The 19660-nt window shown below is 39.1% G+C and overlaps 1 protein-coding gene across 2 annotated transcripts in view; it reads left to right on the forward strand.

Moving 5' to 3' along the window:
* The window catches only part of MAP2K1 (mitogen-activated protein kinase kinase 1), a 1005884-nt gene that overhangs the window by 313082 nt on the left and 673142 nt on the right, over nt 1-19660 (forward strand). For both annotated transcript variants that reach the window (XM_044077867.1, XM_044077866.1), the window contains exon 2: nt 8429-8639. In XM_044077867.1, coding sequence (XP_043933802.1) covers nt 8429-8639 — 211 coding nt within the window. The remainder of the gene's footprint in view (nt 1-8428; nt 8640-19660) is intronic.

A 19660-nucleotide genomic window follows, 5' to 3' on the forward strand; every position in this document is an offset into this window, starting at 1 on the left:
GAAGTAAATGGCAGCTCAGTAGACGTATGTCATGTACAGTCACGCTATGCTGTAGACTCTGCGCATTATGGAATGTGTACACTCTTAAAATGGCTGTGCTATACAATAGTCTTGACATGGCAATGGCTATAGTACATATTCGTAATATATGCAAACTCTGCAGCAGATTTATTTTTCTTATTCTAGCCCCTCCCCACAAACGGAGGGAAACCTCTCTTTTCAAAATTATGAAATATAGAGGCGCACAACAGATGTACCATACGTTTGCACTCTGGGCTTATCCCGTCAGTGCATATTGTTAATGTTTATGAATGTGAGTAATGCAAAACTGCTTTTGAGCAAAACCTCAGCAACAAGATGCATTTAAAGAAACTGTATAGTTACTTATCTGACCATTACACAGTCACAGGTTTGGTATCAAGTTGGTGCTCTGACCTCATGCCTACTGTAGGTCACACGTGTAACACAGGAATTGAAACCTGGAATGAAACTGGAAACTGTGGAATGAATACTTTGAGACAAGCTATTACAACCAGCATTATTACTTTTACACCTCCTAGGTAAAATAGTGTAAACTGCATCAGGAGCAATGACACTCTGTTGTTCTGGTTAGACAGCAAACTGTCTTTGTACATGGTTTCAAATTTTCCACCCTTATCTAGAATATTCAGTTAAGTTAGCATAATTGAAGATACAGCAGCAATCTGATTTGAAATAGGCCTGATTAATCTGGTTTCACTCATCACATTTTTTTTGGAACCCTGCTTTTGGATTGGGGCTTATCAGAAACTGTTTGGGTATGCCTCAGGTTTTCTCTGACTGTGAACACCATATTTGGTTTGCACGATGTTGAACCTGTGTTCATTAGTTTCTACACTGCAGTACCTGTTTTTCCCCACCTTATCTCCCCCATTAATATTAGCCAAATAGATTGGCCTGGTTGAATGATATGCAGTGGCTGGTGGTATAACATTTGAGTTTTTAATATGAAATTTCATCTCACTGTTCATTTTGTTTAACTGAATTGTATGAAATAATTTTAGACTCAAGTTTTGACTATATACATTGGCCTGTCGGTTCTTATTTATGTTTCAAGCATTAGCTGTGATGGGCTTATTCCCACAGCATTATGTGGAGTAGCTCAATATGACATGACAGCTCTGTAAAGAAGTGGTTGCCTCTGTATCGTGTTAGCTGTTTGTACTGCTTTTTCATCTTTACCATTTGATTGAGGATAGGAAGAATTAGAAGTAGTTTGAGTAAAACCATGGTCTTTGTAAACTGTTTGTGCCACTGTCTGTAGCCAATTCAATAGGTAGCCCACATCTCGAAAACATTGTTTTGAACTTTGCTATGATTTGCTTGCTACTCATCTTTGATATAGAGCTTGTACCCTGCAAAAAATGACTTGCTCTGAAGTTTGCCTCATATTTTTGGTCTGTTCCTCATAAAATCTGCGGTTTTCTGGATTTTTTTTTAGCAAATCAGTGAGGATTGAATTCACTAACTAATGTCAGGCATTTGAGTTCCATTCTTCATATCCTCCAGAAAATGCATGGTAACACAAGACTTTTTATTGTAGACGCTAAGTTTCTGATAGCAATATTTAAAATGTGTCCCTATTTTATGGGCTTTGTCCCCCATTATTTTTGGCTTTGTCAAGATTATTTGTGCTAAGAGGTTGAGAGGTATGGCTGGCCATGATATTTTGTGCAGTGTTTTAGGCCTAATATATTATAAGTGTCTGTCTGTATGTGGGCATGAAGAACTATGTCAGAATTCAGACAAACAAATATTTTTTTGTGCATAGGTTTTGCAGACTAAAGATTCTTTCAGCCTACAAACTGTTACTTTGCTACTGTTTTGTGAGGAGTTGTGAGCGAATGTGCATACAGACTGAAAACTTCCCTTTTGGTAACCAGTGTTTTATTTAAGTCATTTCTTTGCAAAACGCTGTGTTTACTGGACTTGTAGCAGTGTATCCTTTTGTGTAGAGTAACTGATATATTACAGCTCTTTTCTGTTGAAGGCCAGCTTCTCTTTAGAGCCATTGCAGCCATTTTAAAGTACAGTTAGACTTTCCATTTATTTCCAGAATACAATGATACATAGGATGGCAGTGTAAAACTAGTGTAAGTATTGCTGTATGAAAATAATCAGGGTGGTTGACTATAGATGGCAATAGGTAGGTGGGGTCTTCTGTGTTTAAGGGTACTGAATAAAGAACAGCGGTAAAGACAGCAAAGGAAGATTGCATTTTTGGGTAATGATTTAATGGAATTTCCAGGTTTAATGTACAGGATTTTTTTCAGCAAAAGTATGTCATTTGAGGTATTTTCTTTGTTCTAGTTATTTGGAAATGAGTGACTCAATGATGCAGATGAAACTGTTCTCTCAAATTACTTCAACAATGTACAGATCACTTCTTTCTCTGGAGAGGAATTCTGTCATTAGCATGTTGTCACATGTCCAATTTATTGTCATGCATTCTGTTCCAACGAACTGCTCCTTTTTAATTATCTGTGGTTGAAGTTGTAGAAATATGTTTGCTTTTGTTGTTAATTTAAATACATTGGTTAACAATAGACTGCAGTACCACATTTGGCAGCATTCAAGCATTTTGTCATGATGGAACCCGTTTCCTCAAGTTGCTCAATTGAGAGAGCTGATGTGTTTTCTTTAAAGCAGCTGATTCAGTAACACTGAACAAGTCTCTCAGAGCATATTTTCTTTGGTGTTCCAAAAATATATTCTTTTCTACAATGAATTCTTATTTTGAATTATTTTTGATTTGCCTGCATCCTACTGTTGTGTTTATCACTCTGCTGCCTGGTCAAGAGTATTTTTAACCGAGTAATTCATAGATGTTATATGACCATTGTTATGGAGGCAGTAATTGTGTTAAACTGCAAGTGGAAAAGCATATGCAGGTGTCCCTTAAATTTATACACAGAACCAGACTTTTCTGATTGGGTGAAAAAAGATAATACAGGTCAAACCCTACCATCACCACTACAAAAAGTGTTTCTTTAAGCTAACTACTGATTATTGCTGTACATTTAAATGCACACACAAACATATATATATCTAATTTGGAAGCTCGAACTTTCAAAACTTTGAACTTCATATGATCGAGACATAACATCAAACTTTTGAAAGTTCGAAACTTAAATAAAAAAGAAAATAAAAAAAAAAATTAACGTTTATGCAGGGGGGCAAGCCACCCCTGCACCCCCCACACCCTCTGCTAATTAAATATACCAACTCCAAGATCACAGTGCAGTGAAGAGAATGGTAAACATCCCATTCCACACTGTATGGCGATCTCCATTTAAACCGTTCGAAGTTTCAAAAATTCAATCTTACGATGTTGACCATATGAAGTTCGAAGTTTTGAAACTTTGAGTTTCCAAAGTAGACCCACATATATGTATAGATATATATAGATAGATTGATACAGGGGTGCAGTCACTAGGTGAAGATCAGGGACCAGGGGTTGTGTTCTCCAAAGGAAAAATAGAACCACATAAACATAAAGGAGACAAATGCTCTTTTTAACACTTCAGTCCCTGTTTTTGTGGAGTTTTAGTCTTCATTGCTACGCAGACAAAGGCATTATTCATAGTCAGTGTTGCAATACTGATTCTTGGGTATTGGCCTGCCTGACTTTCCATTATCTTTGCATCATCCTTGTCTGATAGATATCTGAGGATCAGTATTCAGATCTCAGAGTATAGGAGGGGTATTCTGTGCCATCTTCAGTTCTTTTTAGCTTTGCAGTATGGTTAACTATGTTTCATCAGATGCATAAGTCCATTGATCAGCTCATTTTCTCCAGAGTTTTGCAACCTGCTTTCAGATAAGTAACCTTTTGGATAAATTTTTCTTCAGTTTAATTTTTAAAAACGTTAATAACTGAAGTGCAGAAAACGAATCCTGCTTAGACTTTCATTCCTGTTTTGTTTTGGGCATCAAAATGAGTTTTCAGTTGTCAGAATTCTGCTAGGTTTTGAGTTCAGACCCTCAAGTATAAGACTGAAGTCCTCGGATCGAGTTATTTGTTTTGCTTCTCTACTACTTTGCTCATGAAATGCAAAGTCAAGAAGTTGAAGGAGAAGGATTAAGCAGATGACTGGAATGCTTCCATGTTCAAGTCAGCCAGCAACTTGGATGAGTTGCTTATGCAGCCCCCAGTCTCACAACTACTAAGTCTGGGCCATCGGGCATGACTTTTTGGGAAGCTGCCATGGCATCATGCCATTCAGTTATGACTACTCTTAATGCTATCATTGGTTGGATCCAAAGCCACTCCACAGACTTTGGCTACCAGGGAGATCTTTGGCTGTTGTGTATACACAATATATGTATCATATATATATATATATATATATATATGTGTGTGTGTGTGTGTGTGTGTGTGTGTGTGTGTATATATATATATATATATATATATATATATATATATGCATGTCTCTACGCATGCACGTAGTAAGGCATGTGGGTATGTAAGTGCATGGTACATATACTACCTCAAGTAGTGTTGTGAGGCACATGACTGAAGGGCAAGTGCCATATGGTCCCCAGCCAAGCAGTAATATTTGTATTATGCATACCCACAAATTCCTTTTTGCACTTACCAAATGGACATATGCATTTTTTACAGTTTTACTTTTATATTTAGTAGTTTATGTATGATGTTTGTATGTTTTATAGTGCATTTTGATGTAAAATAGTTCCTGTGCCTATGTTAACTCATTGATATCTGTGCAAGATCATAACTTTGTAACTGTGAATGTTGATCAGAAATTTTCATGGCAGTCATGTAGAGGACACATCTGTCAAACTATTATCTGCTATTGCGCAGTCCAGTTTGTAAACAGCTAACAGTACAAATACCTCAGCTGAATTCTGGCAGGTGAAAGAGTCCAAGTGAGGAGACTAATATATCAGTAGCTCAGTGCTTTATAAACATGTATAATGCTTTCTAGGTAACACAGCCAGAAAAATATCCACAAGAATATTCAGTGTGGTGGTCACTCCAAGACCTAAAAGACCCATGTGTGCAAGCAGTGGGACTCCCCCCATACTTTTTAAGTTAATTTAGCTGGTGATATGCTTGTTGTACAAGTGTTTGCAAGTGTAATGTTCCCCCTTCCTCCATCATTTTTCCTTAAGTTGGTTTTGCCTATGGTATGCGTATTACCTTTCAGTGGGTTTCTATGGTAATTTCTGTGTGACTTATTTCTGTTTTAATATGCATTTTGTGTTCGTGCAATGTTTTACTTTTGCACATTTTATCTTCAGATTTACCACTTAGAGCAAATAATGCCTGGTGCACTCTTTCTACTGTATTTGTTTGTAATTTGACTCCTAGCGTAGGGTGACTGCTTTTTGTTACTACAGTGTCTATTTTTGTTGATTCTTATTCACTTCCTATCACTTTCTAAAGTGCTTCATTTTGCATTTCTGAAGTTTTTCAACTTTCTTTACGAAATAGTTTTTAATGTGGTGGATGTCTTTTACAGTTCCTAATCAGGAAATGCACTTAAATGTGAATTTTAGTGCTTTTATTGCTGTAAAGTGTGTTCCAGTCCTGATTCTTGTTTTGTTTTACCACTTTTTATTATTATTTTATGCTTAGTAATGTGTTTGAGTTGGGGATGTGTATTTCATTTGGGATGCGTACTTCTGGCATTTTGGTATATCCATGGTGGTGCAGTGGTAGTGTTATTGCCTCACAGCAAGAGGTTCTCCCGTTCGATTCTCGGCTGGAGTGGGGGGAGTGCCTTCTGTGTGGAGTCTGCATGTCCTCCCTCTGGTTGGGTGGGCGTTCGAAAGACATGCGTAATGGGCGTGCCTTCGTTGAAGGTTGAACGTTGAGCTGGCATCTCGGCGTTTGTGAAAAATCGACTGCCAATCATTAGCGGACTGGAGTTCCGCTGTGGCGACCCCTAACTGGGAAAAGCCGAAAGACACAACAACTTCTGGTATTTTGGTGTTGCTTTTATCAGTTTACTGTTTTGTTTTAGTTTTCTGTGTTTGACTGTTTTCACTAGTAAATGACTTTTTAATATAGTGACAGATTGACGGATTTTGAATTATGTGAGGTAGTAGGGATTTGAGTGAATGTGAGGTCCAGATGGACTGCAATAGCTTTTTACTTTGCATGGAACAGATTGGACGCATATGTAGCTGAAATGTGTAGATGTGTTTAAAAATGTGTGCTAAACCAAAACTTTCAGCATGGAGGTTTTGTGTGTGCATGTCTGTGTGTTTGTGACCCTGCAAGTTGTTGGTTTGGGTTAAGGTAAACGCTGGGTTAGTACATAGATTTGGTGTAGTCTGTGTGTTTGCTGGGGTTTGTAATGGATTGGGAATGTGTGTCTGTTTGTGTTTCCTGTTTAGGGTTAGAGTAAGGGCTAAGTATGGGATGTATTTAGTGTGATTTGTGGTGTGTGTCTGAGGGTGTTGTTTAGTAGCAGTGTTATAGAAAGGGATTTTCTAAGGTAAGGTGTAGGGTTGGGGTTAAGAGCTGCTATAGGATTATGATAAGCACTCTGTACTACTTAACCCAGTTCCTGCCTGTTAGCCCAAATGTGCACCTTACCTTAGAAAAATCCTTTCCTTAACACTACTACTATTCAGAAAAATGTTCCAAATGTAGTGGTAAAGGTTTGTTTCATGTATTAGGAAATGAAAATGTTTTACTTTTGCAATGTTTTTTTGCTTCCAGTGTTTGTTTTCAGTTAAGTTGTTTTTTTTCAAAATGCAAAAAAAATGCGAGTACCTATCAACTGTGTGTGTGTGTGTGTGTGTGTATATATATATGTATTCAGTTGTGCATATGTATACATTTTACATATATAATATTACGTAGTACAGCTGGGTGGTTATAAATCAAAGTGGAAATGGGTGGTGATGAAAGATGGGGAAGATTTCAAGAAAAAGTAGCACAAAGTATTCTAAGAACTTAGCCAGCACAGGAATGGAAAAAAATAATTTTACCAATAGAGATAACTGCGAGTAGGCATTTAGAAAATAGGAGAGAGGAAGCTGGAGTTTACTGGAGGAAATTAGCAAAGGAACCAAGATACGGTGAGGTAATATCTACAGGGAAAGGTAATAGAGTGGGAGGATTTAAAGCAGAAGTTTGGACCGCAGGACAGAAACTGCCTTCCTGTCAAGAAACAGTACAGGTAAAGAGAATGGGATAGTAGGGGATAGGGGAGTGCTAAGTAACAAGCTCTTGTGGAGGTTTTTTGTTAAATCTAGAATAGAAGATGCTTTTTAAAAAATGATACTTAGCATCTCTCTCAGTTTCTTAGAACAATAAATCTGGACAAAGCCATAAATAATGGGTAGACAAGGATCCAAAAATAGGGACTTTTTTAAAATATTGTCCTTACAACTTTAGATTATCAATATAATAGCAGGTTTTGAATTGACATGAATTTTCTGAAGGCTGTAAAGTCTGAAACCTGAAATGCCTGTCATTATTTTCTGATTTCAGTCTTCATGATTTATGAATGACTTGTCAGAAAATCAAAATCTTGGGGGGAACAAACCAAAAATATATGGCAAAAATGTGGACATTCTGCGAAAATCTGGAGAGTTGAGAGGTATGTTTGTGAAGGACATATAAAATATTGCATGATCACTATAAGAATCAATGTGAGGAGGTTAGAAAAGACTGAGAAAAAAATGGAAAGGCAGTTTACAAAGAAAGACTGGGAGGAGGGCGAGCAAATTACTGTGTCTAAGGAAATGATTCTTTGCAGCTGGGATATGAGATGTGAATTGCCTACGCATTATAAAACGTGACTAAGCTTAATACAGTCAGCTGCCAAAAAATCAGTAACTAGAAAAGAGAAATCAAAATCTACACCTGACTATATATTATAAAGCAGATAAAAGAAATGGAGTTAGGGACCTTAAGAAAAGGGAAAGCAAATTTTATCGCAATAAATTGAATTTATGGCAACAGTACATGCAGAATAATGTTCAAGAAGAGGACTGATGTTTGTGTGAAGGCAAGAATTTCACACTTTACGTAGTGCTGGGATGGATTCTTTTTCTTTTTTTCATTTGAGTGTTATGAAAATTGTTAAAACATACGTATACTGCATGAAAATAACAGTGAAAATATTACTGTTTGTTTTCTTTTCTGTGTGTGTGTGTGTATATATATATATATATATATATATATCAGTGTCACTGATTAAAGTGTAATGATATGATATAATAAAGACATTTAAAAAAAAAGTTATTCTGGATGCAGCCAAACCATGTGTGCTGGAAGGAACTATGGAAAAGGGTGGAAGGGGCAATGGGGTAAAACTGGAACCTACAGAAAGAGTTAGCAGTACAAACCAGTAAGTAGTTCTTGTAGCTTCATCTCTGTTATTGGTTGCCTTTTTCTTTACTGTAGGACAAACCTCGAAGCCTTACAGAAAAAGCTAGAAGAGCTGGAACTAGATGAGCAGCAACGGAAGCGGCTGGAAGCATTCCTCACTCAAAAACAGAAAGTCGGGGAGCTCAAAGATGATGATTTTGAAAAGATTTGTGAGCTGGGTGCAGGGAATGGGGGTGTGGTATTCAAAGTATCACATAAACCTTCTGGACTTATTATGGCAAGAAAGGTAAGAATTGTTAGAACAATTTAACAGCTGAGAGATAAACAAAATGTAATTTGTATTTAATAATATTGTCCTAAATTAAAATGTTTGCATGATTAAAACATTGAATATTTTTTTTAGAGTACTATATTCTTAGGTTCCTAGATTGAGTAATAAGCTTACAAGCTAATGGTACCATCATTCGGACAAACTTCCCCTGCCCTCAAAACAATGCCAGCTCTATCACACTTTTAAGAATGAACTTGATAAATTGGTGTGAGATGCACGGTATAGTTATAAAGGCAAAGGAATTTGTTCCAAGGGTGGGGGAGTCACTGAGAGAGAAGTTGTTCATGTTTGTTACTACTGTTAATGGATATGTTAAGATTGATTGCGTTTGTACACATATTGTCCCTCCCATTGGTGTGCTTCAGTTAAAGGATCTCAAAATAGTGTCTTTTATGACTTGGGAAACTAGACATAGATCAGCCTTTTAAAATTACTATGAGCCATTTGTTTGGTCTAGGGATTGGAGAGAGGTGGCATTATACTCCTGTGACTTGATGACTTGTTGAAAAGGGGAAGTTTATAGTGGAATAATGACCTCACTTAAGCAACCAGTCTTTCTCATCACAATGGGAAACTGTTCACAAGAACTGATATTCCTTTTATTATTGTATCTAGGCCCATAATAGCAGAATCTGTCTTGAATGGTTTTCCACTAATGTCCTTCAAAGTTTGAGAGGTCCCCTGTCAGGATCTGTGTAGTAAAGAAACTTCAGGAGAAATGTTCGAGCAAGGAGGAGAAAACAAGTACTGTAGAACAAAGGCAGAACAAGCCTAAGGGAACAAGAAGACTTATTAAACACCCCCGGTTACAGACAGAAGATCTTGTGGGAATTATAAAGAAAAGGGAGTAACTGGTTGTCGTAGTGAGTACTTGGATTAATTACATTACTAAAATCCTTTTTCTGTACTGGTAGGAGAAGAGGCTATACCTCACGAAAAGCTGTTAAAGAAGAGACCCCCTTTCAAGCTAACCTTCAGGTGTGTCAGCTAAACTTTAAAAAGAAAGGCTTAGTGGGAGGATGACACTTTGAGTAGAGGAAGCATAACCAGGTATTGGCAGAAGAACATGCCACAGATATTCCTACTTCTACCTCTACATTGACATTACAGAATGACTCACTGTATAGTGTGATGAATGTAAAGGAGGAAGCAATACATCATCTGCTGGTATCCAGATGCTTTAGACATTTAATTATTTAATCAGGAAATTGGCACATAATCACTTATGGGGTCACCTAAATGTGGACAAAATCAAGAGCAGGATTTTAGCCAGATTTTATTGGGCAGGCATAATAAAATAATCTGAACATTTTTGTGCAGGATGTCCTGAGTGACAGAAAACAGACACAAACCTTGTTTTAAAAATCCTGTTATCCCTACGCCTATAGTAGAGGTGCATTTTTAGCAGATTGCCATGGCTATCGTCATACCACTGATGAAATTAATTAATGTATACCAATATGTAATGGTAATCCTAGCCTATGCCTCTAAATAATCTAAAGCAATTCTGCTGCAAAAGGTCAACACCTAAACCAAAGCAAGGGAACTAGTTCTGCTGTTGTTTAGGGTGAGGATTCCAAAAGAAATACTTACCAATCAATGGTCCTTATTTATGTCTAAAATTCTGCTGTATTTTTTACCCTGTGTTTTAAAGTAGAACAACTTAGAACATCAGTGTGTAATCGCTTTAAAGTCCATGCTGAGGAAGGCTGTTGAGATGGATGGGAAGAACTGGGACAGTTCTCATCCTGCTTCCTGTTTGCCATCGGAAAAGTACCACAGCTGTCAGTGGGGTTTAGGACCTTTGAACCTCTGTATGACAGAAACAGTGCTGGGTTGTTGAACATCACCACAGAGATGTGGAGAAAAGAAAAGACCAAATTTAAGTGTATATTGGAGCATTATACTAGCCTCCAAAACAGATTCAAAATAGTCATTGTTTGAGAGCATAAGGAAAGAACACGAGCCACGCAATATGGAATTTCTAATGCAAATGTTAGAAATAGTGTTCCAGGCTGGAAACTAAGTTTTAGTCTTCGATCGTCAGCCCCACTGCAAAAAACAAGTATTTAGCCAGGTGGCAGGGACCTTTAGAGGTAATAAAAGAATTAACTGACGCGTCTTACAAAGTCAGACATACTGGAAAGAGATGGCCCAAACAACTGTGCCATGTGAATGTGCTGAAATCTTGAAGAGAAGTAGAGATAGCTTTGGTAAGTTTAGTAGCCAAAGTCAGAAAAATGACATGGAGAGAGACTAGTAACTATACAGTAAGTGTCATAGCAGACAGTACACTGTATAAATACTTTCTGTCCGGACGACAGCTGCTGTTTGTTTGGTGAAGTTGGAGTTCTGTGCAGTAAAGCTATTTTATAACTACAACTTGTATGTCATCTGCTTAGTGTTCCTGTGTGTGTGTGTGTGTGTGTGTGTGTGTATATATATATATATATATATATATATATATATATATATATATATATATATATATATATATAAATATATGTACAGACACACACACGTATATGTATATTTCCTGCACCCGAAAGCACTTCTCTTTTATATGCTTTATTTGCATTGTTTTATTAAAGTTTAGCCGAAGTTTATTTAAGCGTTTGCATTTGTTTGTGCCTTGGACATTCCCAGCTGTGGTGACAACTCTGGAATATTTCTTAGTGTATATATGTATATGTCTGTGTGTGTGTGTGTGTGTGTGTGTGTGTGTGTGTGTGTGTATATATATATATATATATATATATATATATATATATATATATATATATAATGTGTGTGTGTGTGTGTGTGTGTGTACAGTGGCTATAAAAAGTGTACACATCCCTGTTAAAATGCCAGGTTTTTGTGATAAAAAAAAATGAGACCACAATAAATAATTTCAAAACTTTTCCCACCTTGAATGTGACTTATAACCTGTACAAGTCAATTGAAAAACAAACAAATCTGTTAGGGAAACAAATATTTAAAAAAAACGTACAATAAGCTAGTTGCATAGATGTGCGCACCCTTAAACTAATACTTTGTTGAAGCACCTTTTGATTTAATTATAGCATTCAGTCTTCTTGGGTACACACCTGCCATCAATTTTAGAGACTCTGGTTAATCCCAAATAAAGTTCAACTGTCCTAGTAGGATTTTCCTGACATTTACTCAGTTGCCTGCTACAGCAAAAGCCACGATTCACAGAGAGCTTACAAAGCATCAAAGGGATCTCATTGTTGAAAGGTATTGGTCAGGAGAAGGGTACAAAAAAATTTCCACAGCATTGGATATACCATGGAACACAGTGAAGATAGTTATCAAAATGTGGTGAAAATATGGGACAACAGTGACGTTGCAAAGAACTGGACGTCCCTCCAAAATTGATGAAGACAAGACGAAAACTGGTCAGGGAGGCTGCCAAGAGACCTACAGTAGCACTGAAGGAGCTGCAGAAATTTCTGCCAAGTACTGGTTGTGTACTACATGGACAACCGTCTCTCGTATTCTCCATATGTCTGAGCTATGGGGTAGGCTTGCAAGATGGAAGACGGGCCCAGCTAAAATTTGCAAAACAATACATCATGTCTCCCAAAACCATGTGGGAAAATGTGTTATGATTTGATGAGACCAAGGTTGAACGTTTTGGCCACAATTCCAAAAGGTACGTTTGGCTCAAAAACAACACTTCGCATCACCAAAAGAACACCATCCCCATGGTGAAGCATAGTGGTGGTGGTAGTATGCTTTGGGGTTGCTTTTCTTCAGCTGGAACTGGGGCTTTAGTCAAGGTGGAGGGAATTATGAACAGTTCCAAATACCAGTCACATTTGGCCCAAAACCTTCAGGCATCTGCTAGAAAGCTGAAGATGAAGAGGAATTTCACCTTTCAACACAGCAATGACCCCAAGCATACATCCATATCAACAAAAGAATGCCTTCACCAGAAGAAATTAAAGTTTTGGAATGGCCCAGCCAGAGCCCAGACCTAAATCCAATAGAAAATCTGTGGGGTGACCTGAAGAGGGCTGTGCACAAGAGATGCTCTCGCAATCTGACAGATTTGGAGCGCTTTTGCAAAGAAGAGTGGGCAAATATTGCCAAGTCAAGATGTGCCTTGCTCATAGACTCCTACCCAAGAAGACTGAATGATGTAATTAAATCAAAAGGTGTTTAACAAAGTATTAGTTTAAGGGTGTGCACACTTACAGAACCAGCTTATTGTAGGTTTTTTATTTTTTTAATATTTTTCCCATAACAGATTTGTTTGTTTTTCAATTGAATTGTACAGGTTATAAGCCACATTAAAGGTGGGAAAAGTTTTGAAATGATTTATTTTGGTCTCATTTTTTATATCACAAAAACCTAGCACACACACACACACACATATATATATATATATATATATATATATATATATATATATATATATATAGTTAGATACATCATATGGTTACCCATCAGTGTATCCACAGCAATTTGTTTGAAAGCATTTTCAGATGGTGAAAAAATATCAGTAAACACTTACTTTTGAGTGCTTATTATGGTGAATGCCGGAAGTACAAGCATATTGGATTACAACAGGTAGGGCTGGGGTGTGAGTATTTGCGTATGAGAGTGTTTGCAGGTGAGAGTTAAAGTAAGGTCCAAGTTAGGGTATAGATTTAGTAGTGTCTCTGTGTGTTTGTGTCTGTGAATGTTTTGGTATGTTTGTGGGTTAGGGTTAGAGCTGGTGCTAGATTTAGTATTGTGTGTGTTTGATGTTGCTTGCGTGAGTGTGAGTGTGTGTGTGTGTGTGTGTGTGTGTGTGTGTGTGTGTGTGTGTGTGTGTGTGTGTGTGTGTGAAGAGTCGCATGTGTCATAGAATGTGTTTTTTGTAAGTTAATACATAGGACTAGGGATGGGGACATTATCAGAATCAGGGTTACAGTTAGCACAAATGATTAAAGTGAGGCTAGTAGGTATTTTTCCCGGTGGCTGTCACATCTGCTAAAAGAAGTTCTAAGTTACATGCCCTATCAGTTGAACCTCCTTGCATAACCTTTCTTGAGGAGAGAGTTTCACTTGGAGATAACATTTCCATTATGTCTAAATCAGTCCATGCATCTGTCAGTATTTTACTGTAACCACACATGGGGAGGGATTCTCATACTCTGTATGGATTTACACAGACAGATAAGGAAACCATATTGCTACAACTTAGTTATGCCTAAACATGGTCTGTTTTTTTGTATCTTTGGCTAAAAGACAAGATGGCATAAGCACAGCTGTGTGGCTCATAGTGATAAAGCCACTGCTATGGCATAGACAGCTTGAGTTCAAGTAACAGCTCAGGCACTGGAACAGCTGGACAGGGAGGATGGGAAATGAGCAACTTACAGCTAACCTGCCATGGAGTGTAGGAATAGTAGTTTCCCAACGGCCAGCTGCTCTTGTGCAGGACTCCACTTTCGTACCAGAAAGGTCCGTTGCCTGGAGAAGGGTGCTTGGCACTCCCAAGTTAGTGGCTGCAGACCTCAGGCATGTGTGTTGGAGTGTGCATGCATTCAGAAGTTCCCATTGATGAGATAAATGCTCATGTCAGCCACCAGTGGGTGAAGTTATGGTGTAATTAGACCCACTGACATTGCTGATGCCCTCGGCGATGGAGAAATGCAAGGGGCGGGAGTGGCACCAACTAGTTCCATGGCCCAGGGACAGTTGGGGGCTGCCCTGAAACATGGTCAGTCCTAATGCAGAGGCTAAAGCCAGACCTTCACATTATAAGGATGAGGACACCCTCCAACAGCAATCAGATGGAAGTTAGAGACAGGCAGCGGCAGAGACTGTTTCATGGCTCTCTGCCTAATGATCCCCTGCAGTCAGCTGTCTCTGATTCTTCTCTTAACGTTTTCAAATTATGTAACCAGAATAACTGACACAGTACTATCTCAGCTTAAACTCAGCTCAAAATCTTTAATTTACTTTCCCTTTTACCCCACTTGTCCCTAACCAAAAATGTTTTTGTGTCTGCTTTGTCTTCATGCTGTGTGTGTGTGTGTGTGTGTATGTGTGTGTGTGTGTGTATGTGTGTGTGTGTGTGTGTGTGTGTGTGTGTGTGTGTGTGTGTGCCCCCGCGCATGTCTGTGTGCATGTATGTGTGCGTATGAGAGCATTTAAGGAGTGTGGCAACCTATCAGAACTCCTGTATCCCCCTTTATTCATATATAAGAATTTCAGGGTTATTATACCTCAGGGTGAGGGCAAAATCTCAGACTTTAAAACTTCGAAATTATCATCTTAACAATTTCACAGGTGGCGTATTATGTATGTCCAAACCAAACCAGCTCTCAGGAAACTGTAGTACTTTAGATTTCATTTTATTAAAGCACTCCATCATAATTCCCATACCTAAGGTTTTCTCCTCTTCAGACATATCTCTTCTCTCTGCCCACTTGCAAAAATATTTGAAAACGTCCTGTAGAAACAAGTAATGAAACATTGTTAGCTATGGTTTGCTGTCAGATAAGCAACAGATGCCTTCAGTATCACCATTACCTAACCTAGTCAAACTAGTTTTCACTGTGTGATACCTTAAATCTCCTGTGATAGAGGCCCTTAGGATGTAGGCAAGTGACCCTTTAAGGACATCAGTTGTTTCAGCTGTATGGCTTCTGAATGTCCTTGACTTTTTCTTTTTAAGTCTTTGTGTATACATTAAGGCCAGTAAAGCCAAACCCCACTAGCTGTGGACATCCATGTTTCGACCTTCTTATGACTTCTTCAGCACAGCATAAATAGTCTGTTTGGCTGTACTTTAAAAGCACACGGTGTTTACATCCACCTGGTGTCCATAAACTGCAGCTGACTTCATCACTGCTAGGATATTTGTTGATATGACCAGGGCATTCAAAACTGTCAACCACAATATTCTTCTTATGAAACTGAACAAACCTAATTTGGCCACAACAGTATCATCTGTTTCACCAGGAGAATAGAACATTCTAAATCCATACTTACAACCTTTTTTATCGTTGCTTGGCATCTTAAACAATGGATTGCCACAAATGTTCAATTCTGGATCCCATTCTGTTTTCATTATTTATTAATGATCTTACAGATGACCCACCTTGTCCTTTGATGTCATGCTGTATGCAGATGACGTCTTTCTGTTACAAGCCAGTAAATGCCCCTCTGATCTTCAGAACAAAGTCCAACAGTTTTTAAAAACTATGCAACCAGGCTGTGTTTAATAATGTTCTAATTAACCAAAAAACTAACCTTATGCTATTTGCAACCTAGCAAAACCCCTCATCTATCTGTTATTAACATCACTGATAACATAATTCCCCTTGTTTTGAATACAAATACTTAGGACTTAACCTTGCTCTGACTATTTCAAATCATATAGACAAAATAACGTGGTACCATCTCACCTAGAACTCCTGCTATAGAATCTGTCAATGTTCTTCGTGTTTCACTGTTGCAGTCATTACATTTGGGTAATCTGCTGGCAAGATGCCCTCAGTCGGCCTGATTAACAAAGTTTTGGGTCCTGCGTCGGTTGCTGTTGCTTCTTCCATGACATCAGGGGTATAAAACATGCAGCCGATGCCATTACTTCAGTCTTTCTTGCCGTACGGTGTCCGAAGCAGAAGCATTTCACAAGTGCCGGTCGGCCGATTCCTGAAATTTTTGTTTTTGAGTTTCAGAACCAAAGTCTTAAACTTAAAGCTAAGTACCCCCTTGTTACCGATGTCAGTAAAAGTTAATAATTGCATTACTTGTGGAAAGCAAATACCTCATAAAAATTTTCATTTGTACTGTATTCCTTGCCTATTCCCTGACCACGATGTACCTTGCTGTCGGTTTTGTGCTTTATTTAATCTGTCGTCGGTACTTTTTTGCCTCTAAATATTTCAGTTCTCAGTTTAATTATCCAGAAATTACGTCGGTTAGCCATCCGACTACCGGGATTCCGAAAAAACTCAAAGAAAAAGACAGAGATGGGCCGTCAAGGTCCAAAACTGCTGACGACGCTTCTCCTAAGCCAGTCGCCAGTTTGCCGGTACTCAGTGAGGCGCTTTCGCAGCCCCTGACACCCGCTATTTCTGACTCGCAGGCCTCTACTGAGACCCATTCGGAGTCTGGTATGCCACGAGATGCTTCACCTATGGAACCCTGGGATGTCTCCACCTTGGATGGGTCTGGAGCCGCTGTGCAGACACCGGCTACTGAGGGTGTATTCAGGCCTACAGACTTGCATATTAAACAGCCTCCACCTTCTATACTAAGGCCTAAATCTCAATCTATGTCTAACAAACCGACGCCCAGGCCACATGTTCAGGCCCCTATGCTTAAAACATAAATGACCAAATGGCTGAAGATCTTATTACTCTAATCAGGGTAGTCAACCCCCCCCCCCTTCTAAGCTGCCTAGGGCTGAGCTTGACTATGAATCTTCTGATCAGGACTGTTTCTTCTGATTCTTCTAATGACCTGTATTTGTCCATACCTACGTATGAGGATTCTGATGCAGAGGATTCCATTCCCTCTGATTCCCCCCTGAGGACTTTTCTTTTGGGGAAAACTTTACATACCTTAAGGGAGCGTTTCCACTGGGAAAGTCAGGAATTTTCTGATTCAAAAAAGAGGCTTAGGGATTTCCTTCTTCTACCTCAGCATAGGCCTTTGGCTATACCTCCTGTACTAGACATTGTTGATGATGTTTTTTCGGAATCCAGCATGGCCCCTGATTCCCTGCCTCTGGCTCCTAGTAAACCTGACAGATACTACTGGGTTCCCGAGTCCCAGAAGTTCCTTTTCAAAAATCCTGTTGCAGATCCAGAAACCATTTCTTAGGGGCCCAAGGGCATTAAGGCTTCTACTGCTAAAAATCCTACCCCTTCTGACAGAGACTCCAGAGTGCTGGATAGATGGGGTAAAAAGGTTTATACTTCTGCAACCTTGGCAATCAGGACTTTAAACTGCCAATTTCATATGTTAAAATATCAACAGCATATTATTGGACTGCTTAAACAGAAAATTATGTTGATTTCTGACTGTGTGGAAAATAAAGATTTACAGGATTTATTGCATTCTGCTGAACAAGTTGGAATGTGGTTTTGATTCTTTAGAGGCCTCTTGCAGGGCTGCTGTTACTGGGTCTGTGCTTAGAAGGCATGCTTGGCTTAAGGAGCAATCTCTGCCTGATCATGTTAAAGCAAAATTGTTGGATGCTCCTTTAAATCAGGATCACCTGTTTGGCAATAAGGCTGAAGAAGTTCTAAAAAAGATGGAAGATAAAGCTAAATCTATGCAAACTGTAAAAAATTTCTTACATGTGCAACCTCCAAGATTTAGTAGGCACTGGCCTACTAAGAACTGGTCCTTTCCAGCTCCTTCCAGATCCTCTCAAGCCAAACCCAGACACCAAAAGCACCAGGTTTCAGTCCCAGGGGACTCTGAGAACTAAGCAATGGGGGGCCTCCACTTCCAAATCTGGAAATAACAAGACACCCCCCTATGGTAAACAGTCTCAATGACATTACCAAGCACTTACCTTTTAGCCGCCCCATTGGCGGGGGAATTGCTCTTCATGCAAAAAACTGGGAAATATAGTGTCCCAGGGATACAGATTTCATTTCCAAAATTCAAGATGCTGACTCGTCACCAGTTACTTCTTATGCTAGGCAAAGATGCCTGGTTGGTAACTCTAGATTTAAAAGAAGCTTACCTGCATATCCCAATCAGGGAAGCTTGCAGAAGATACCTGCGCTTCAAAGCAGGCTACTTGCATTATCAGTTCTCTGCACTGCCCTTTGGCTTGTCTACTGCGCCCAGGGTATTCACAAAGTGCCTGGCTCCAGTAATTGCATTTTGCAGGCAAAGAAATATTCAAATATATCCATACCTGGACGATTGTCTAATTCAGGCAGAAAACCGGGCCACACTTCTAAATCATCTGGCGTTTGTAAAAAAAAGGTTCTAACTTCTCTGGGGTACACCATAAATGAAAAGAAATCACAACTGGTACCCTCTCAACAGATTACATTCCTGGGTGCAAGCTTGCATACGACTGCCCAGATGGCTTTCATCACGCCAGAAAAGCAAATTCATTTGGTAACTTACTTCAAACAAGTGGCCACAAAAACCCTGCTATCTGCAAGACAAATACTGCAAGCCTTGGGGTTCATGGCCTCCTGCATTCTTCTAATTCCATATGCAAGACTGCATATGAGGAAACTTCAGTGGTACTTAAAAAGTCTATGGAGTCAACATTGTCACAGCCTGGAAACAATGATTCCTATCATACCTTGCCTATGCCTGGAGTTCCTATGGTGGACGGAGGCCTGCCACCAAAACAAGGGACTGCCATTCACACTACCCCCTGCCACCCAAACCTTAACTGCAGATGAATTAGACTATGCATGGGGGCTTACCTGGCAGGGAAGTGCATTCAGGGCAAATGGAACCCAAATCAAATGCACCTACATATCAATCAAAAAGAAATGTTAGCTGTACAGAATGCTCTGACAGCCTTCAAGGACTATATTCTTCCAGGACAACTAATGGTAAAGACGGACAACACCATGGTTATGTGGTACATAAACAAGCAGGGGAGTACACATTCCTACCCCCTCTGCAGACTAGACATGGCATTGTGGAACACGGCCTTGAGCTACCAAGTGCACCTACAAGCTCAATTCCTGCCAGGAAAATTGAATACACTGGCAGACGGACTAAGCAGAAATCTCATGGACCAACATGAGTGGAAACTGGAATCATGGAATTTCAACATGTTGGCAAGCAAATGTGAGAGCCCAGACATAGATCTATTTGCCACCCCCCAGAACTACCAGTTGGACAAATTTTGCACAAGGACTCCCCACAAAAAAGCCTGGAAAGTGGATGGTCTGTCCTTCAGCTGGAAAAACCTGTCAGTCTACGCCTTTCCCCCTCTGCCTCTGCTCTCCAAATTATGCTAAAAGTCAAACAGGACA

The sequence above is a fragment of the Protopterus annectens genome, chromosome 7.part0, assembly GCF_019279795.1.
Source record: "Protopterus annectens isolate FY-2018-M chromosome 7.part0, PAN1.0, whole genome shotgun sequence".
NCBI classification, from domain to species: domain Eukaryota; kingdom Metazoa; phylum Chordata; order Ceratodontiformes; family Protopteridae; genus Protopterus; species Protopterus annectens.